The following is a 14,554-nucleotide window of genomic DNA, read 5'->3' on the forward strand; positions in this document are numbered from 1 at the left end:
GGGTTAGCCCAGAGACACATTGTTCAGGACAAAAGGCATCTCCCACCAGGGTCAGGTAGGTGTTCACTAGCTGAACACAGCAGGCAAACCACAGCACTGCCAATTCCTTGCCATGCAGCAACCTTATGCACTCACCCAAGAATAAACAGCACCAAACCCTGTGAGTAATTTAAAGCGTACCTTGACAGAAGCAAGTCAAGTCAGAGTGCTGGACCGCAAACAGGGTCGCCCAGAACTCCCCCTGAAGCAGAGGCCCCGGGGTGAGCTCGGCCAGGGCAGCCCAGGTCCCCTCTGCGGTCCTGCATCCCGGGCAGCCTGCTGCCTCCTGGGCGAGCAGAGCTGGACTCGCTGTCCATAACAGGATAACAGGCAAAAACTTGCACCTACAGCGTCTGAACTGTGACAAAGCAGATGCCAATTGAGAGAGCACTGGATCAAGCCACTGATTTTGTGTGTGGGCGACAAAGTAATGAGGTGATGTTTACTCTTCAGCTTGTTGCTGCAGCGAGCCAGAGAGGTGATTTGCCAGGGATTTAGCTATAAAACAAACTTCTGAGGCTTATTACTACAGCAATACTAAACCTTTATAATTAAGAGGTAGGAGCATTTACACTTCTGTTTGTGTATTTTCAGTAAACTAGTGGCTGGGGTCTTTAGCCAGTCCCCAGGAGAGGGTGGCATCAAGCATGCCTTACGAGATCTCACAGCCACGGCCAAGATGGGATGTCGCTAGCTGAGATGTGGCAAAGAGACCCCAATGCCCTTGATGGCCACCACACACTCAGAGCATACAAATGTCTGAGACTTCAGGAAAAAAACCTTGTGATTCCAGGTCCCCTCCTACTCCTTGTATTTGGAATCACACATCGGCCCAAGAAAACTAGATTAAAATGGAACCTTATTGGCCCTTTTCAGGCTGAGGACAACTTTAAAATGCTTTAAATGGATGAGCTGTAGGTATTCCTCTGAATGTCATCATGCCAAGCTACAAATTATGCTCAGACTATAATTCAAATGTACTATAAAACAATTGTATTTTCTATGCTTGTTATGCTACAGACATCCTATTTCTTTCTTGCCAGTTCATCCCTCTAGGCAATGCACTTGTTAATGCACACGGATCTCAGAATCGCCAGAAGCCTTTACCTGTTTTATTGATCCCCCCCACCCCTGGATTACTCCAACAACAGTAAAGCAGATTTTCCTAGCAAGGAAATCAATATGACTTTAGATGAAGGTTCCCAGAAAATGTTTAATAAATTATATATTAATGATTTGTTGTCTATTAATTATGAATTAATAAGCACAACATTTTTGGCATCTGATTTAGCATACTGCACTTCAGTGTCTGGACTCCACATCTGAAACGCTCTCAGATTCTCTCTATCAATGGTTTAATTGAGAAATCCTTTAGAAACATACTTTACTTTTTGTCTTTGGTACAAGCACAGTCTACGTTTCCACAACACATGTATTGCTCACAGTATAATAGTGTCCAAGCATTCAGCACACTGTGGTCTCAAGAGGAAATTCAAAAGGTCAGCAAGAAAAGCAGAGATAAATTGAGTAATATATACAAAGATGACAGGTCAATGAATTAACCCTTAAAATTCCTAGTATTAACTACACTGCTGAATAGTTGAAAGAATGGTTAATATCAACTTGCACAGGCACATGTTTAAAATGCCAGAAGAGACCAGGATATTTTTTGGAGTGTGAGGTTCCCACATGAGCACAGGCTAATGCTTTGGCTGGCACTGAGCACGAAGGAAGCAATCACCTTTGGCCATTTTTGTTCCTGTTCTGCCACTGCCAGTTGTACATGGCCTTGGTCAAGCACTATGCCCTCGACCAGCTCTGGAAAAATGGCACAGCTGAGAAACACTGTTTATAAACTAGTCTGTGAAGTGATTTGAATTGGATCTTACACATCTTAGATACAATCAAACCATTAGGTCCTATCTAGAATAACGCCTGCCAGAGGTAGTTTGTAACTCTGCCCTTCCAAATTAGACTTTAGAAACTGGTCTGTCTCCTAGGAGCCTAGACTTTATTATCAAAACAGAGTGTTACACGCTTACTATGGATTCATTCATGACTGTTCTGGTGTTAAGATGCTGTCAAAGACGCACTGCCTGTACTGTCACTACTGTGCAGTAAACTGCACGAGAGAACCATTTCTTTTATCTTTTGGAGCTTATGCATACCAGTTTATAGACCATACAAAATGCAGACAGCTACAAACCAAACTCAACATAACTTTAACCGAGCATATGTAAATTACAAGTGGAAGTTTCTAGATCAACTTTAATTCTGTTTAATTAAAGTTGCAAAGTAGCTGAGTGAAGTTCTGGTTAACGGGATAGGCTACTTCTCAAAAAAAGCAATAGAAAACATCTATTAGTCTAATTTTTTTACACTCACACATGCATGTACCTTACCAAGGAAGAGTGGGTAAACTAATTTGATTCATTTTCAAATTACACCTTGCATGCTCGTATGCAACAGCATTAATTGACATTGGTAAAGCATTCATAAGATGAAAATTACTGTGTCAGGACTAAGAATCAACTGTACTCTAACAACCTGTTGTGCAGTTCACTCGGTATGCATGATCTACGGTTAGTGACATAATTTTGTTGGAAGTGGATCACTTTGAAACTCACAGATATAAATGAAGGAATCTTAATCTATTGGTAATAAAGAAAGCATTCCCTGTAGTTTCAATCCTGCAGATTCCTAGGCAGTTAGTAAGTTAGGAAAAACTTAAAGTGCCCTTCATCAGTACTGGGTGGAGGAGAGAATTCTGCTGCAGCATGATTGATAGAAGTGTTTTCAGACAAAAGCATTCTCAGTAATACTATTGCACCACTAGGGAATAAAAACCAGGCATAATATTTCAAAAACAAGTAAACTATATATAAACACTGATGATAACTATGGTAACCACAGTGTAGCAAATCAGGATTTAGTCCTTAACATACGCAGTATGAAGCTGCATATTCTGAATCAGTAACTTGAATTTCATTTCAATTATGCTTTAAGTTTGTTGTTTAAATGATTGCAATGTATAAAGAACTCCATGAAGAAAGTTATTAGCTACATAGACAGTACTGTAATGACAAACTCCTGTTTTTCCACAGATGAAGGACTAATCATCATGTAAGGAAGAACTGTACCACATCTGTATGAAGGGTAGCCAGCTTTGACACACTGGCCACTTGATTTACAAAATAAAAGCTTTTGGTTTAGAAGATACATGCCTATCCTCAAGGACACCAAGAAGACACTGCAGTTTCTCTGAGAATTAAAGTGTGAAAACCATGAGATTAAATTGGTTTTCAACCTGGATATTATTTCTGACCCCATGTTACCTGGAGCTGAGCTTTAGCAGTAAAGTCAAGATAATCTCAACTCTTGATGAAAAAGGTTTACTAGTGCATTCTTTTGGGCTTTATACAAATCTTCCAGTCACCCTTCCACACTAAGATGCTACTGTCACAAAGGTTTACACAAATTGAAGTGTGGAGTTCTATCACATTTAGGAAATGCCTCTCTTCCCTCCGCCCCCCCCAGCCCACGCCCCGTAGAAATATAAACCAGCACTTACTCTCCTTGCAGTAAATGATTGTGAGATTCACTGTCAGCTATAAACATATGATAGAATCACAAACGTACAACAGAAATGTGCTATCCTGTGCTGAAGTCCGAAGAGATTTCAAACCAGGAATCTGCACACTGGCTGAAGGAAGGGACTCCTGCATGCATTGTGAAGACTCCAGGTCTCATCTTAGATAGGTACCCAGGTTTTCTCCTTTCTGTGGATGCTGCAGCCCCCTGGCATCTACAGCTGATACTCACTTTACACACTGCTACTGAGGAAAAATGCAGCTTGTCAGCTGTGCTCTTCTTAATTGCTTCAGCAGATTCACAACAGTGATCTTTAGTTACCTGTCAGATGTTCCTGTTCAAAGTCCTCTTAGCTAAGTCTGATGTCAATATTAAGATTAGTTTGTTAAGTCACTTTAACTTTTCCACAGGAAAAAATATTTGAGACATCAAACCTGGTAGGGTCTCCAACAGAAGAAAAATAGAAGTCCTACCTCTACTACTGCTTTGGCATCCAGTCTAAAGTTGAAATCTCCAAAGACAAAATACGAGACTTTCTCAAATCGCTGATCTATAATTCTGGAAAACAAAACAAAACAAACCAAACCTGTCATTGAGCTTTACGTGTATGTGAGGATGCACAAACACACATATCTTATCGTCTAAGCACAATCTCTGAAATAATTACTGGAATGAACAAACCCACCAGTTTATACTGGACCAATTTGTTAGCCGTGGTTTTGGGCTGATTTCCTTTGCTTAGGCAATTCTATCTCCAGCCCCAGTAACATCATGCATTTGATTTCCCCTGTCTGGCAATTTGGAGGAAAGCAAGTTTGCAGCAGTTAGTACAAATAATGCAGAAGTGGCATCACAGAAATCTTGAGACATCACGGAGTACTCCACACCTCTGAAAGTTTAAGTATATGCTTTGGGCTGGGCATATAAGAATCAGGAACCCCAAATTAGTGGCGAGTTCAAAATACATCTACCTTTGAGTTCACTCATCTGTAAGATCATGATCGTAATGTTTACCAGTGATTGTTAGTACTCTAAGAACTGCATGAAAAGTGGCATGTTAGGGCTAAACATTAATATCACAGTGATAGTGACTGATCTATGAGGTTTTTCCTGGATCAGTTATAGTTCTTAGAAGGACATATCTCCTTTTTGTTCAAAGCAGATTTTTACTGAGGCTGTAGCTAACACCTAAAAGTTGATCTTTCCAGATGTGGAGTAAAGGTAGACTTTTTTCTCAAGCCTTTGCTCAGTACTAAACAGGGAGATAAGGCATTACTGTTCATCTTTCAGATCTTGTATTATTAAAAATTGTTATTCTATTATTAGCTTATCTATTATTAACAGCTACTGGCTGGTACCCCTGACAATGTACAATTTTATATGCTTCCAGAGATCTTGGCATTTGGAAATCCACTGATTCACGCTTACTTCAAACCAGGAATCAATACAATTAATTTCCTGTCAGTAGCCGAGGAAGATACAAAATACTTCAAATGTGACAGCTACAGCTACAAAGAATATATGCAGACAAAACGCATAAAAAACTGCAATGTTATACTAGGTGTACAGTATATAAGAAATAAGGAACAAATGCAATACACTGTGTACTTTCTGGGAATATATAAATACATAAGCGTTATGATGCCAGAAACCCCAACGGAGCCAGAGGGAAGGACCCATATAGATAGGTAAAGAATTACCAAGTAATGCACAGCAAGTAAGCTTCCTGGAACAATACTGCCCAGCAAGGAGGCATTTGTTTCAAATGGCTTTAAAAGTTTTCATACATTACTGCCATCTTGACTTTTCAAAGCTATAAAGAGATACAACATAGGATTTACAGTGAGATACTGCTTCTCCTCTTAAAAAAACCCTCACATTTTTAGTCAACAGTAATCTATTACATAAGGAATACTATTCTATTGAAAAATGAATGTGCATTGGACCTAAGGTAGTGATCATTTGAAGCAAAATCTCTTGCAAAGACTTATCTTTTTCTGGTATGAAAATCTCCAAATCCTCCATTCAGCTGACAAATTATTGCAGGTACTGTTAATAAATACTATCTACTGTCAGCTCCCAGCAAGCACTGAGAAAAAGCTGTCACTCTTGACCTGTACATAACATTAGTTTGATTAGTGCTCTCGTGGCACATTAAAGAAAAATGAGAACTTAAAAGTTAAACCATTTACATTACCACAATTTGCTAACACTATAATTGCAAAATCTGATATGCAACTTAAACATAAGAAAAACTGATTTTGCTTCGCCAACTTTCCTGATTCATATCTTAGTCCTGGCTTTTCTCATTGCCATTTACTGCTGACAAAGAAATGACAGATATTGCAGGAATGACATCAAGGTCTAGAGAAGGCCTCTTAAAATGATTTGATATTATGAGAATGATGCCTGTGATTGTATTATGCAAAGACGTATTTGCCAAATAAACAGACTATTCCAAAAATAGCCAGTTAAAATGTCTCCTAACATAACTGAACAAAACAGCTGATCGGTCTGCTTCTGATCAATTAATTAAAATGCAGTCATTTCATAGTCTTGCACATTATCCAATTGAAACACGATTTGCATACAAATCAATGCTGCTTTAAAATTGGTAATTTTAACCAGTTTCTCCCCTTGTAGTTTGTCTTGTTGGACATTTTAGAAAGAGTGTCTCATGCCAGACCAAAGGAAAATAGTCCAAATGTTACTTTTCAAGAATGATGCTTTAAGTGGCTTCTGACGTATTGCTTTTTCACAGGTGGTGAAATTTAGGTGTACAGTAAAATTACCAACAGTGGTATAGGAAGGGATATACACATTTATGTCCTTATTAAATGATCTGGGCTACCTAACAATAAAATACACTTTAAATGACTCAACTTAATACATGTATGTAACCTACTGTCCTTGCCATTGAAACTTATCATTAGTTCAGGAGTTTCTTAGAATTATTTCTGCAATTTGGTACTCTGATAGCTCTATTTTGAAATACTTACTGGTGCCTACAATTGCACTGCATCAGCTGCACAAGAACTAATCTTCTTGATTGTGCTTTTAGAATCAGACTCCAGGTTAGCAAAGGAGATGGCAATAAAGAAGAGTACAGCAATATTTCCTCCCCCAGGAACATGCAGAAAAGGCACTGGGGGGACTTAGATGGAACTCGAATACTGCAAAACACAGTGAGTCTTGCCAGCACCAAGGACACACAGTGAAGGTGTTGGAACGGGAGTAATAGCTCAACAAAAGTGTTCCATTCCCCTTGTTTCCGCGTTATAACCCACAAATATATACAGTTCATCATGTGTGCAAGTAAATGAATCTGAGTTATTTTACTTTGCCATTTGTTTCAACAACAATACCCTTCCTTTAACCATGAATCAAATAATCCCTTAAAAATGTTGCCATGAATCAGTCAACTGAGTGATAAATCTGAATCATATAAAAAGAAAGCAGCCAACCCATGTCACCAGCATTAATCTTGTGTTTTTAGTGGGAGGACCTAGTGCCGTTTCCTTTAAATTGTACTTGCTGACTACCAGATTATCTTGGAGGGCTTCAACATACTTTATGGCTCTATTCTTTCCCACACAACTTTTCTAAGTAGCCTGTGACAAAACAGGTGATTCAGGTAAAAATTTCATGACTGTAGAGAAGCTGCAAATATTTATTATTTCACTTCCACAACTCTATATGTAAGAGCAAACAAAAAATCATCAATGCCTTAACTAGCTATGCTGCTTGTTGTGACCTGTGCAGGGCTACGAAGAGATGATGAGCAATGAGGATGTATCCAATGCTTGAATGCGAATAAAATAGAAAACTTTTCGGAAGTTTACAGCCGTTCCTTTCCAGAAAGAAGTCTTCCCTTTGAAAAGGCTGGGAGAATGCATCCACTGTTCTCATCCTTTGTTCTTGCTCCAGAAGGTATTGCTTATGAGAAAAGAGTTTATTTGCACTTAGAACATACCAAAGAAATACCTTCTACTTCTGTACATTTTGGAAATCAAAATAAAAAATTCAATATGGCAAACAAGGATCATTGGAAAAAATGCCACTTATAAATAGGTTTATTGATGACCTTGTTAAACTCTTAAAGCACACAAATATAAATGCCATAGATTATTTCTCATCTACTAGTTCCACAAACACAGGACTTTTAATTGCATGAGAAGTCCTTGATAATAGTATTAGAAGCTTCACACTTGGAAGACATTACCTTAATTACTTTGCCAATTTCAAACTAATTCTACATTTTTAATGGATGGCTCTACACTGAAAGTCTTCTGAACTGGTTGGGTTATCCTCTGATTTCTTTCCAAATTCTCCTGTACTTTGGGAAGAGGCAGACTGCAGACAGTTTTTGAAATAGAGTTGAACGGCTTTTTAGACATGACAGCATTGTAAAAGAAGGAAACGCTCAAGCTCAAGCTATTGTAACTTTCAAGTAGTTTACAGCCAAAGTTAGTCACATGCTTATATGTTTTGATGAGTCAGATCCATGGTTCACACTTTTATTTAAGGAGTAAACTTCACTGGTAAGGGTGCTAACTAATGTTAAATTACTGTAGTGATTTTTTTGCTACAAAATAAATATGTTTAATTCTTATTTTGGTCTAACAACTGCAGATGGCCTCACACAGGGTATCAGCAACTGCTTTACAACCCCAGAACGAAGTTGCTGTGTCTGCACTGGAAATGTACTTGCTCTGCTGTGTTGGGAAGACTTCCAGCAAAACGACCTCCATTCAACAGTGTTTTTTAGCATGGCAGTCCCCTACATTTTCCTGAAGACCTGTGACAAAAACTGTTATTCTGGGTGCATGAGGAGAATTATGAGAAACCTCTGAAACCCTCTGAGCTATGATGCTGAATAGCTTTAGTTTGAGCTAGATCAGCCTGCCTGTGACAGAAGCATTACCCGGCTCAGAGAGGGGCCGGCTGGACCTGTGCAGTAGGCAAACCTAAAAAGAAGTCAAATGAATGCCACAGGAGAAGTGAAAAATGCTCAGGGTTTGGTCTTGAAGCCTAGGGTATGTCAAATCACTTTGACGTAAAGACAGACTGCTCAATCTGGGTGGCAGTGACAGCTAAATGGATTGTGAAGGATAAGATTTTTTCAAAACCGCTTAGGAGATCTGGATGCCATATTCCTACCAAGCCTAGAACAAGAAAGAGGCAGAAGTTCTTCTTCTCGATACTACTGGAAATCTGGGTCTAGCTATTAATTTTAGTCTCTACACAGAACACCAAAAGGAATTGCTTAGTGCAATCTTAAAACGAATGGTTCTGTGTTATTGGAATCACTGAATTTTTTTGTAATTTACATTAAAATAAAGTCCTCATTATAGTAATTATAATTAAAGTTACTTCATGAAATGCACCGTTTTGTAAAAAATGTATGGTGTACCGTATATATGTTCAAAGCACTGAAATTCAGCCAGAAAGTAATAGGGCAATCAGAAACATGACCAACTTTCCCTTGCTTTCTTACTTGTCCTCCCATACTGTTGCAAGAAAGGAGAAGACAAGGAAGCGGCTAAATATCAGCAATTTGGTCATGGAAGAGAGCAGCTGAACATGATTCAGTGTGACAAGAGGCACTGTGATTTCGCTAAACCATTTCTCAGGGTACTTTGTAAGGAGGATCAGCAGCATTATTCCTTTAACAGCCATGTCTAATGCAATAGCCAGATGGGTTTTGTCCCAGACCAAGGTATCAGCATCAGGTCAGAAGGTAACATTCTGTTTACACGATTATTTCCTAAAGCACTTATCTTCTCCTCGGTGTGAAAGTTGACTTTTCTGTTTGTAAGGAGACCTAAAGAATTGAGGGAATGGGAAAAATTAGCTACACTGAGCTGGAGCTGAATGGCATTAAGTGGGAGGTCTGAGAAAGGCTGCTGCGGCGCTCAGCAGGACACCTTATTAGCCGCGTCATCGCAGTTCATTCAGGCAAGCCATACCAGTGTCACCAGCATTCCCACACAAAGACAAAGTTCTTCACACAGTCTATAAACATGCCTCCCTGGCCAATTCATCCTAACTTGACACTGCTGAAAAGCGGGGCTTGAGGGCTTTTTTTTGTTTTGTTTTGTTTTTTAAACACAACAATAACATAACAAAACAAAACAAAAAACTTGCAGCTCTGCCAAGCAGGCTGAATGGAAGAGAAGGAGGGACACTGTCACGTTTCTTGGGAAGAAACAATCCAAGGGTCAAGCCATATTTTATTCAGTGAGCAAATTTTTGTAATAACTCAATGTGTTTAAGCTACATACTAGCTAGTATGAGCACTTCCGTATTTCTTGTACAACTTCTGGGGCAAGATATTGTCCTTCCACAATCTTATTTTTGCACATGATCCATGCAGAGGAATTAAAGGTACAAAAGCTGCTTTTATGGAGAACATGTGACTACCTATATAAAATGCCCTTTCCTAAGTGAAGGAACACAAAAATCACAACTACATGCTGAGAAGAGAGGACAGCACAGTGTCGGTGCGGCAATAATTTCTTAGGTTAAACTGCTAATCTTGTTTCTTCTGGACCCAAGCAGAGCTTTGAGCCACAGGTTCTGTTTTGATGTGAATCTAGCAAAAGTAATGCTGGCTTACGTCTCTGCGTGGGTGGTAAAACCCTTTCACCTCTCAGCCATCAGTGAAGCGTTCAGGGAACAGCTCGGAGCTCGAGCCGGCAGGGCAGGTTGCACCCTTACCGCCTGCAGCATGGGAGCCTGGACCCCCTGCCCAAGTTCAATGTCTAGAAAGGGGACAAACACCCCCCAAAAAGCAGAAAGTGACTTGACCATCCCGTCGGAGGGAGCCAAGAGCTAGTATGGAGGTAGCAGGTGACCTATGGATAAGAAGGTTATACACACTTTCTTCTCCATGTATCTATAAATGCCAGAGGTAAATAACAACTCCTGCAGTGACTTCTGGTGGAAAGTAAAGGAACGACGAGTGAAACCTGTCTTCTGCTGCGTCAAGGAACTGAAGATCGAGAGAATGGAAATGTTAAACTTTTGCTTATACAAAAATAGACAGACAAGTGCTGTGTGGCCTTTCAAGATTCCTGCCGTTCCTATCCTCATTACTTTTTGCTTTATAAGTTTCAGTCAAAAGTGCACCTCAAGAACTGATCCATGGGGGAATCCACCTCCAGCAGAGGTTTTAGAGAAAGCTTTGAAACAGAACCCTGTAATCTCTTTAGCGCGTTGCCTCTCTTCTGCAGCACAGTTGGCACTGAGCTTGCACCATTTTGCTTTCTCAGATACACATTTAGAGACAAATTCCAGAAAATTCCCCATTAATTCTGAGTAAAAGTTACCTGGTGGCTGGCTAAGTGTGCCTTAAAAGATGTGATGTAAATGCCTTCATTGGCATGCCTAAGGTGTTGTAGTACTGTCATTAAAAAGATAAAGTTTATCATATTTTTGTGCCTTGTTCTTTCTGATATAATAGCTAAAACCTATTAATAACACCAAAACATCTCAAAAGGTCAAGCAGCATACAGCAAGATGAAGGGAATTGTCAAGAAGCTTAGGCAATCACCTTAGCACTCAAGACATCTGCCAGGGCTATTTAACTAATATGTGATGCTCACTTTTAATTTCAATATAGTGCCATTTGGGCAAAAATGTTGTATTTTTTAATTAATTACAATGTCAGCAGCTATTAAGATTAAAAGAAAGACCACATCAATAATAAATACTTAATCCAAAGAAAGGATTACAAGAAGAGCAATAAAAATCAATTTTTAGAGCTGGAAAATTGTGACTTTTTCCTCACTTGACTGGTATTCTCATTATATTGACAAAACCATGATCTTACCTGACACTGACATTCGCCTAATGAAATAGCAGCCATGTATAATGATGTAAGGACTTGTCAATTTTGCTACAGGGAAATACAATGCTATGGCTCTGGTGTTATGTTACAAAGGTATTTTCGTGCTCTTCATCTGATGTAAGAGAAAATGACAAGAAGAAACCAGAGAAATGGCACATCTTTTTGAATCTTCCTTTACCCCGTCATGGAAGATTAAAGTTCTTCCACGTAACTTCTGGAACTCCTCAATGTTGGTAACACGTGGCCATAAGCAGGCAGCAGATAACTGCCCTATTTCAATTTGCATGAAGACTGGGATGTTGCCATTCTTGCTTACTGTTCTGCAGGGCTTGGATGTGGGGGAGCAAAGCAAAAATCCTGGGTTCATGGTGTTAAAAGCGCAAGTAGCAAACCAGAAAATAACCAGGATACAAGGCAATGGGATACTGATCTTAACCCATTAAGGCTGGGAAAAGTATTTTTTGTGACAAATCTAGAAAGATTCAAAACAGAGGCACTCTATGTCCTAAACAGTTCATCAATGTGAAAAGTGGTAGAATGATTAAGAGATCTTGCCAGACTTGTATCTCACCAGACTTGCACCAAACGCCCTTCCCAGGCTGACCTCCTGAGGATGGCCACATGGGCAAAGGGGACAGTGGAAGGTGACAGGACACTGGCCACGTCTCGGTGAGCTGCTAGTGACATCGGCTTGCTGGAGGAAACAGCTAGGTTCAAAGGGAAGGGACTGCAAATTAAAAATAGAACCAACCACTTCTGGAAAAGGGCAATGCAAATTATTAGAAATACAGAAAGACTTCACTCGCAAAGGATTAAAAAAATGCTTGATGTTAAGAAAGCTAACCAGCAACATATTTTACATACTTAATTGTTAGCTTGGGCATTTATCCCTTTGAAAATCGCAGTACAGTGGACTACTGAGCTACGAGAGGAAACAAATGAGGGGTGGCATGACAGAATCATTTGAAGTGTTAAAGAGAAGGGAAAACCCCCTCTCTTTCAAAAGAGCACACCGATTAAAAAAATTAGAGTCAACATTCGGTTTGAACAAAGAAAATTCTGGTGGATATCCAGATAGCACGACTATTCTCCTTGTTGGAGTGAGAAATGGAATCATCTTAGCTGCATCTTAAACCTTACACCAGCTGAAGAAAGATAAAGAAGCTTTCACAAAAGGTGAGGCAGTTCCAACTATTTACCTGTCTAGAAGAATATCTGCCAAGTCTGTCTGCAACTACTTCAGCACTTGTACAGAGAAGTAGCTAAAAATGCTGTAACTTGCATCTGGTTATTTACCTGTTAGGGTGAATATGCATCTTTCCAGGACACACAATACAAGACTCAGAGACAACAACCTTCTTACACAGTGATCCTACCTTCCTATGCGAGTAAAAATGTTGAAAGATGGTTATTCGCTTAGTGCCCACAGGCTCAAATGGAAGCAGAATGGGGCTCTTCCAACCATTTCTCCATTTTATAGCTATTAGCTCATAGCATCATCTTACAGTGAGCATTGTAAATAAAATAACAATAGCCATTTATTTTCATTTCTCTGCAAATAAATAAAAACTGGATCAACAGCCCATATAGATTCTTCTTAATTGAATCATAGCTATCCTGGAAGATTATATGGCTATACGATAGAACATTTCAAAAGACACAAACCACAATGAATGCTGATGTGAGTGTCACCTTTAGCTAGACACTAATGACTGCTCTTTACCTAGCTCTAGACTATCTACAGGACAAATTACAGTAAAAAGAGAAATATAACTCAATGAGAATGTGACACACTCTGCACATTCTCATATAACGCTGTTTTTCAGAGCAAACTCAAGCAGGCAACAAGTTATTTGCTGCCGTTTCACTTTTAAGAGGCATTCTCCCTTTTCTTCAATTGCCTGTGTTTAATTACACAAATTCTACTGGGAGTGGTATTTTTTTACAATACATCCGATCTAGCCTGTAGTTACATCAGTTATATTCTACTAGAAAGACATGGTAGCCAACTGAGGCAGCTCCAGGAGAAGCTATTACTGGAAAACAGGTAAAAAGGAGTAAAGCCCTTATGACAGATGAGGTGGAGGCTCAAGAGTGTCACTAAAAGTGGTCCCAGCTCACAAGCAGACTTGGCAATCCCTTACTGTGACCCACACCATAGCACAGTGAGTTTGCTTTTGTGAAAACAAATGTCAAAACCCCCTCCAGGAAACCTCAGAGCTATTATTTTCAGCATTTCTTCGAAAAGAGCCACAATTCTATTCACATTAGGCAGATAAAGTGAAGAGTGACTTAGTGTATCCACACTGTTATTTTTTTAAGTGACACCTTTCTGTGCAGGTGTAAGCAACTGCAAGTGCTTACAAGTCCCGGATTTTGGATTGCTGATTCTCCAGTCAGATCTTTGCTTCCAAACCTGCTATTGTTTACACAGACTTCTTTTTATCGTGATAGAAAAACCCAGATCTTTAATTTACAATCTGAATAATAAATGCTGCAAATTTATTATTGATCTGTTCTGTAATTAATTAATGCCAAGAAGAAGAAAAAAAAAAGAGCTCCATATGCTGAAAATAACAGAATAAGGACTAGGAGTGGCTAGGACTATCAGAAATCATCACTCACTTACTATGCAAATGCATGTATTGTGTCCTTAAATTTATAATCATGTCTATTTTCCATTACAATGCCCACAGGGACAAAGTTATTTTTCTGCTAAAAATATAATCTAACTAAAATTCTAAATGTGTTTGTGTAAACAGGAAGGACATACAAGTTAAATTTTTGACAACTGCATCAAACATGCAAAGGTTCAAGCCAGCAGAAAAACAAGAAGCGAGGAAAAAGTGTCTTTGACTGTATTTGACAGGTTGAAAGTAACAAGACAATTTTGCTGGATTTACTCTTTAAAGAGCATATTATACAAACACGCTAATTTTGAGAGCACTTAACCTTTGTTTAAAGGAGGGGATGACTGAATATTAATGAGATGAGCCTCAGGGTGTGTAATGAAAAGCTGTCTTTTTGAATTCGATCTAGGGTTTTAAACCTTTGTTAGAAGACATTTGGATG

General features: G+C 39.1%; 1 protein-coding gene across 2 annotated transcripts in view; it reads right to left on the bottom strand.

The window, feature by feature from the left end:
* The window catches only part of INPP5A (inositol polyphosphate-5-phosphatase A), a 258,020-nt gene that overhangs the window by 75,895 nt on the left and 167,571 nt on the right, over nucleotides 1–14,554 (bottom strand). For both annotated transcript variants that reach the window (XM_037399595.1, XM_037399594.1), the window contains exon 9: nucleotides 4,104–4,188. In XM_037399595.1, the coding sequence (XP_037255492.1) occupies nucleotides 4,104–4,188 (85 nt within the window). The remainder of the gene's footprint in view (nucleotides 1–4,103; nucleotides 4,189–14,554) is intronic.

The sequence above is a fragment of the Falco rusticolus genome, chromosome 9 (genome assembly GCF_015220075.1).
Source record: "Falco rusticolus isolate bFalRus1 chromosome 9, bFalRus1.pri, whole genome shotgun sequence".
NCBI classification, from domain to species: domain Eukaryota; kingdom Metazoa; phylum Chordata; class Aves; order Falconiformes; family Falconidae; genus Falco; species Falco rusticolus.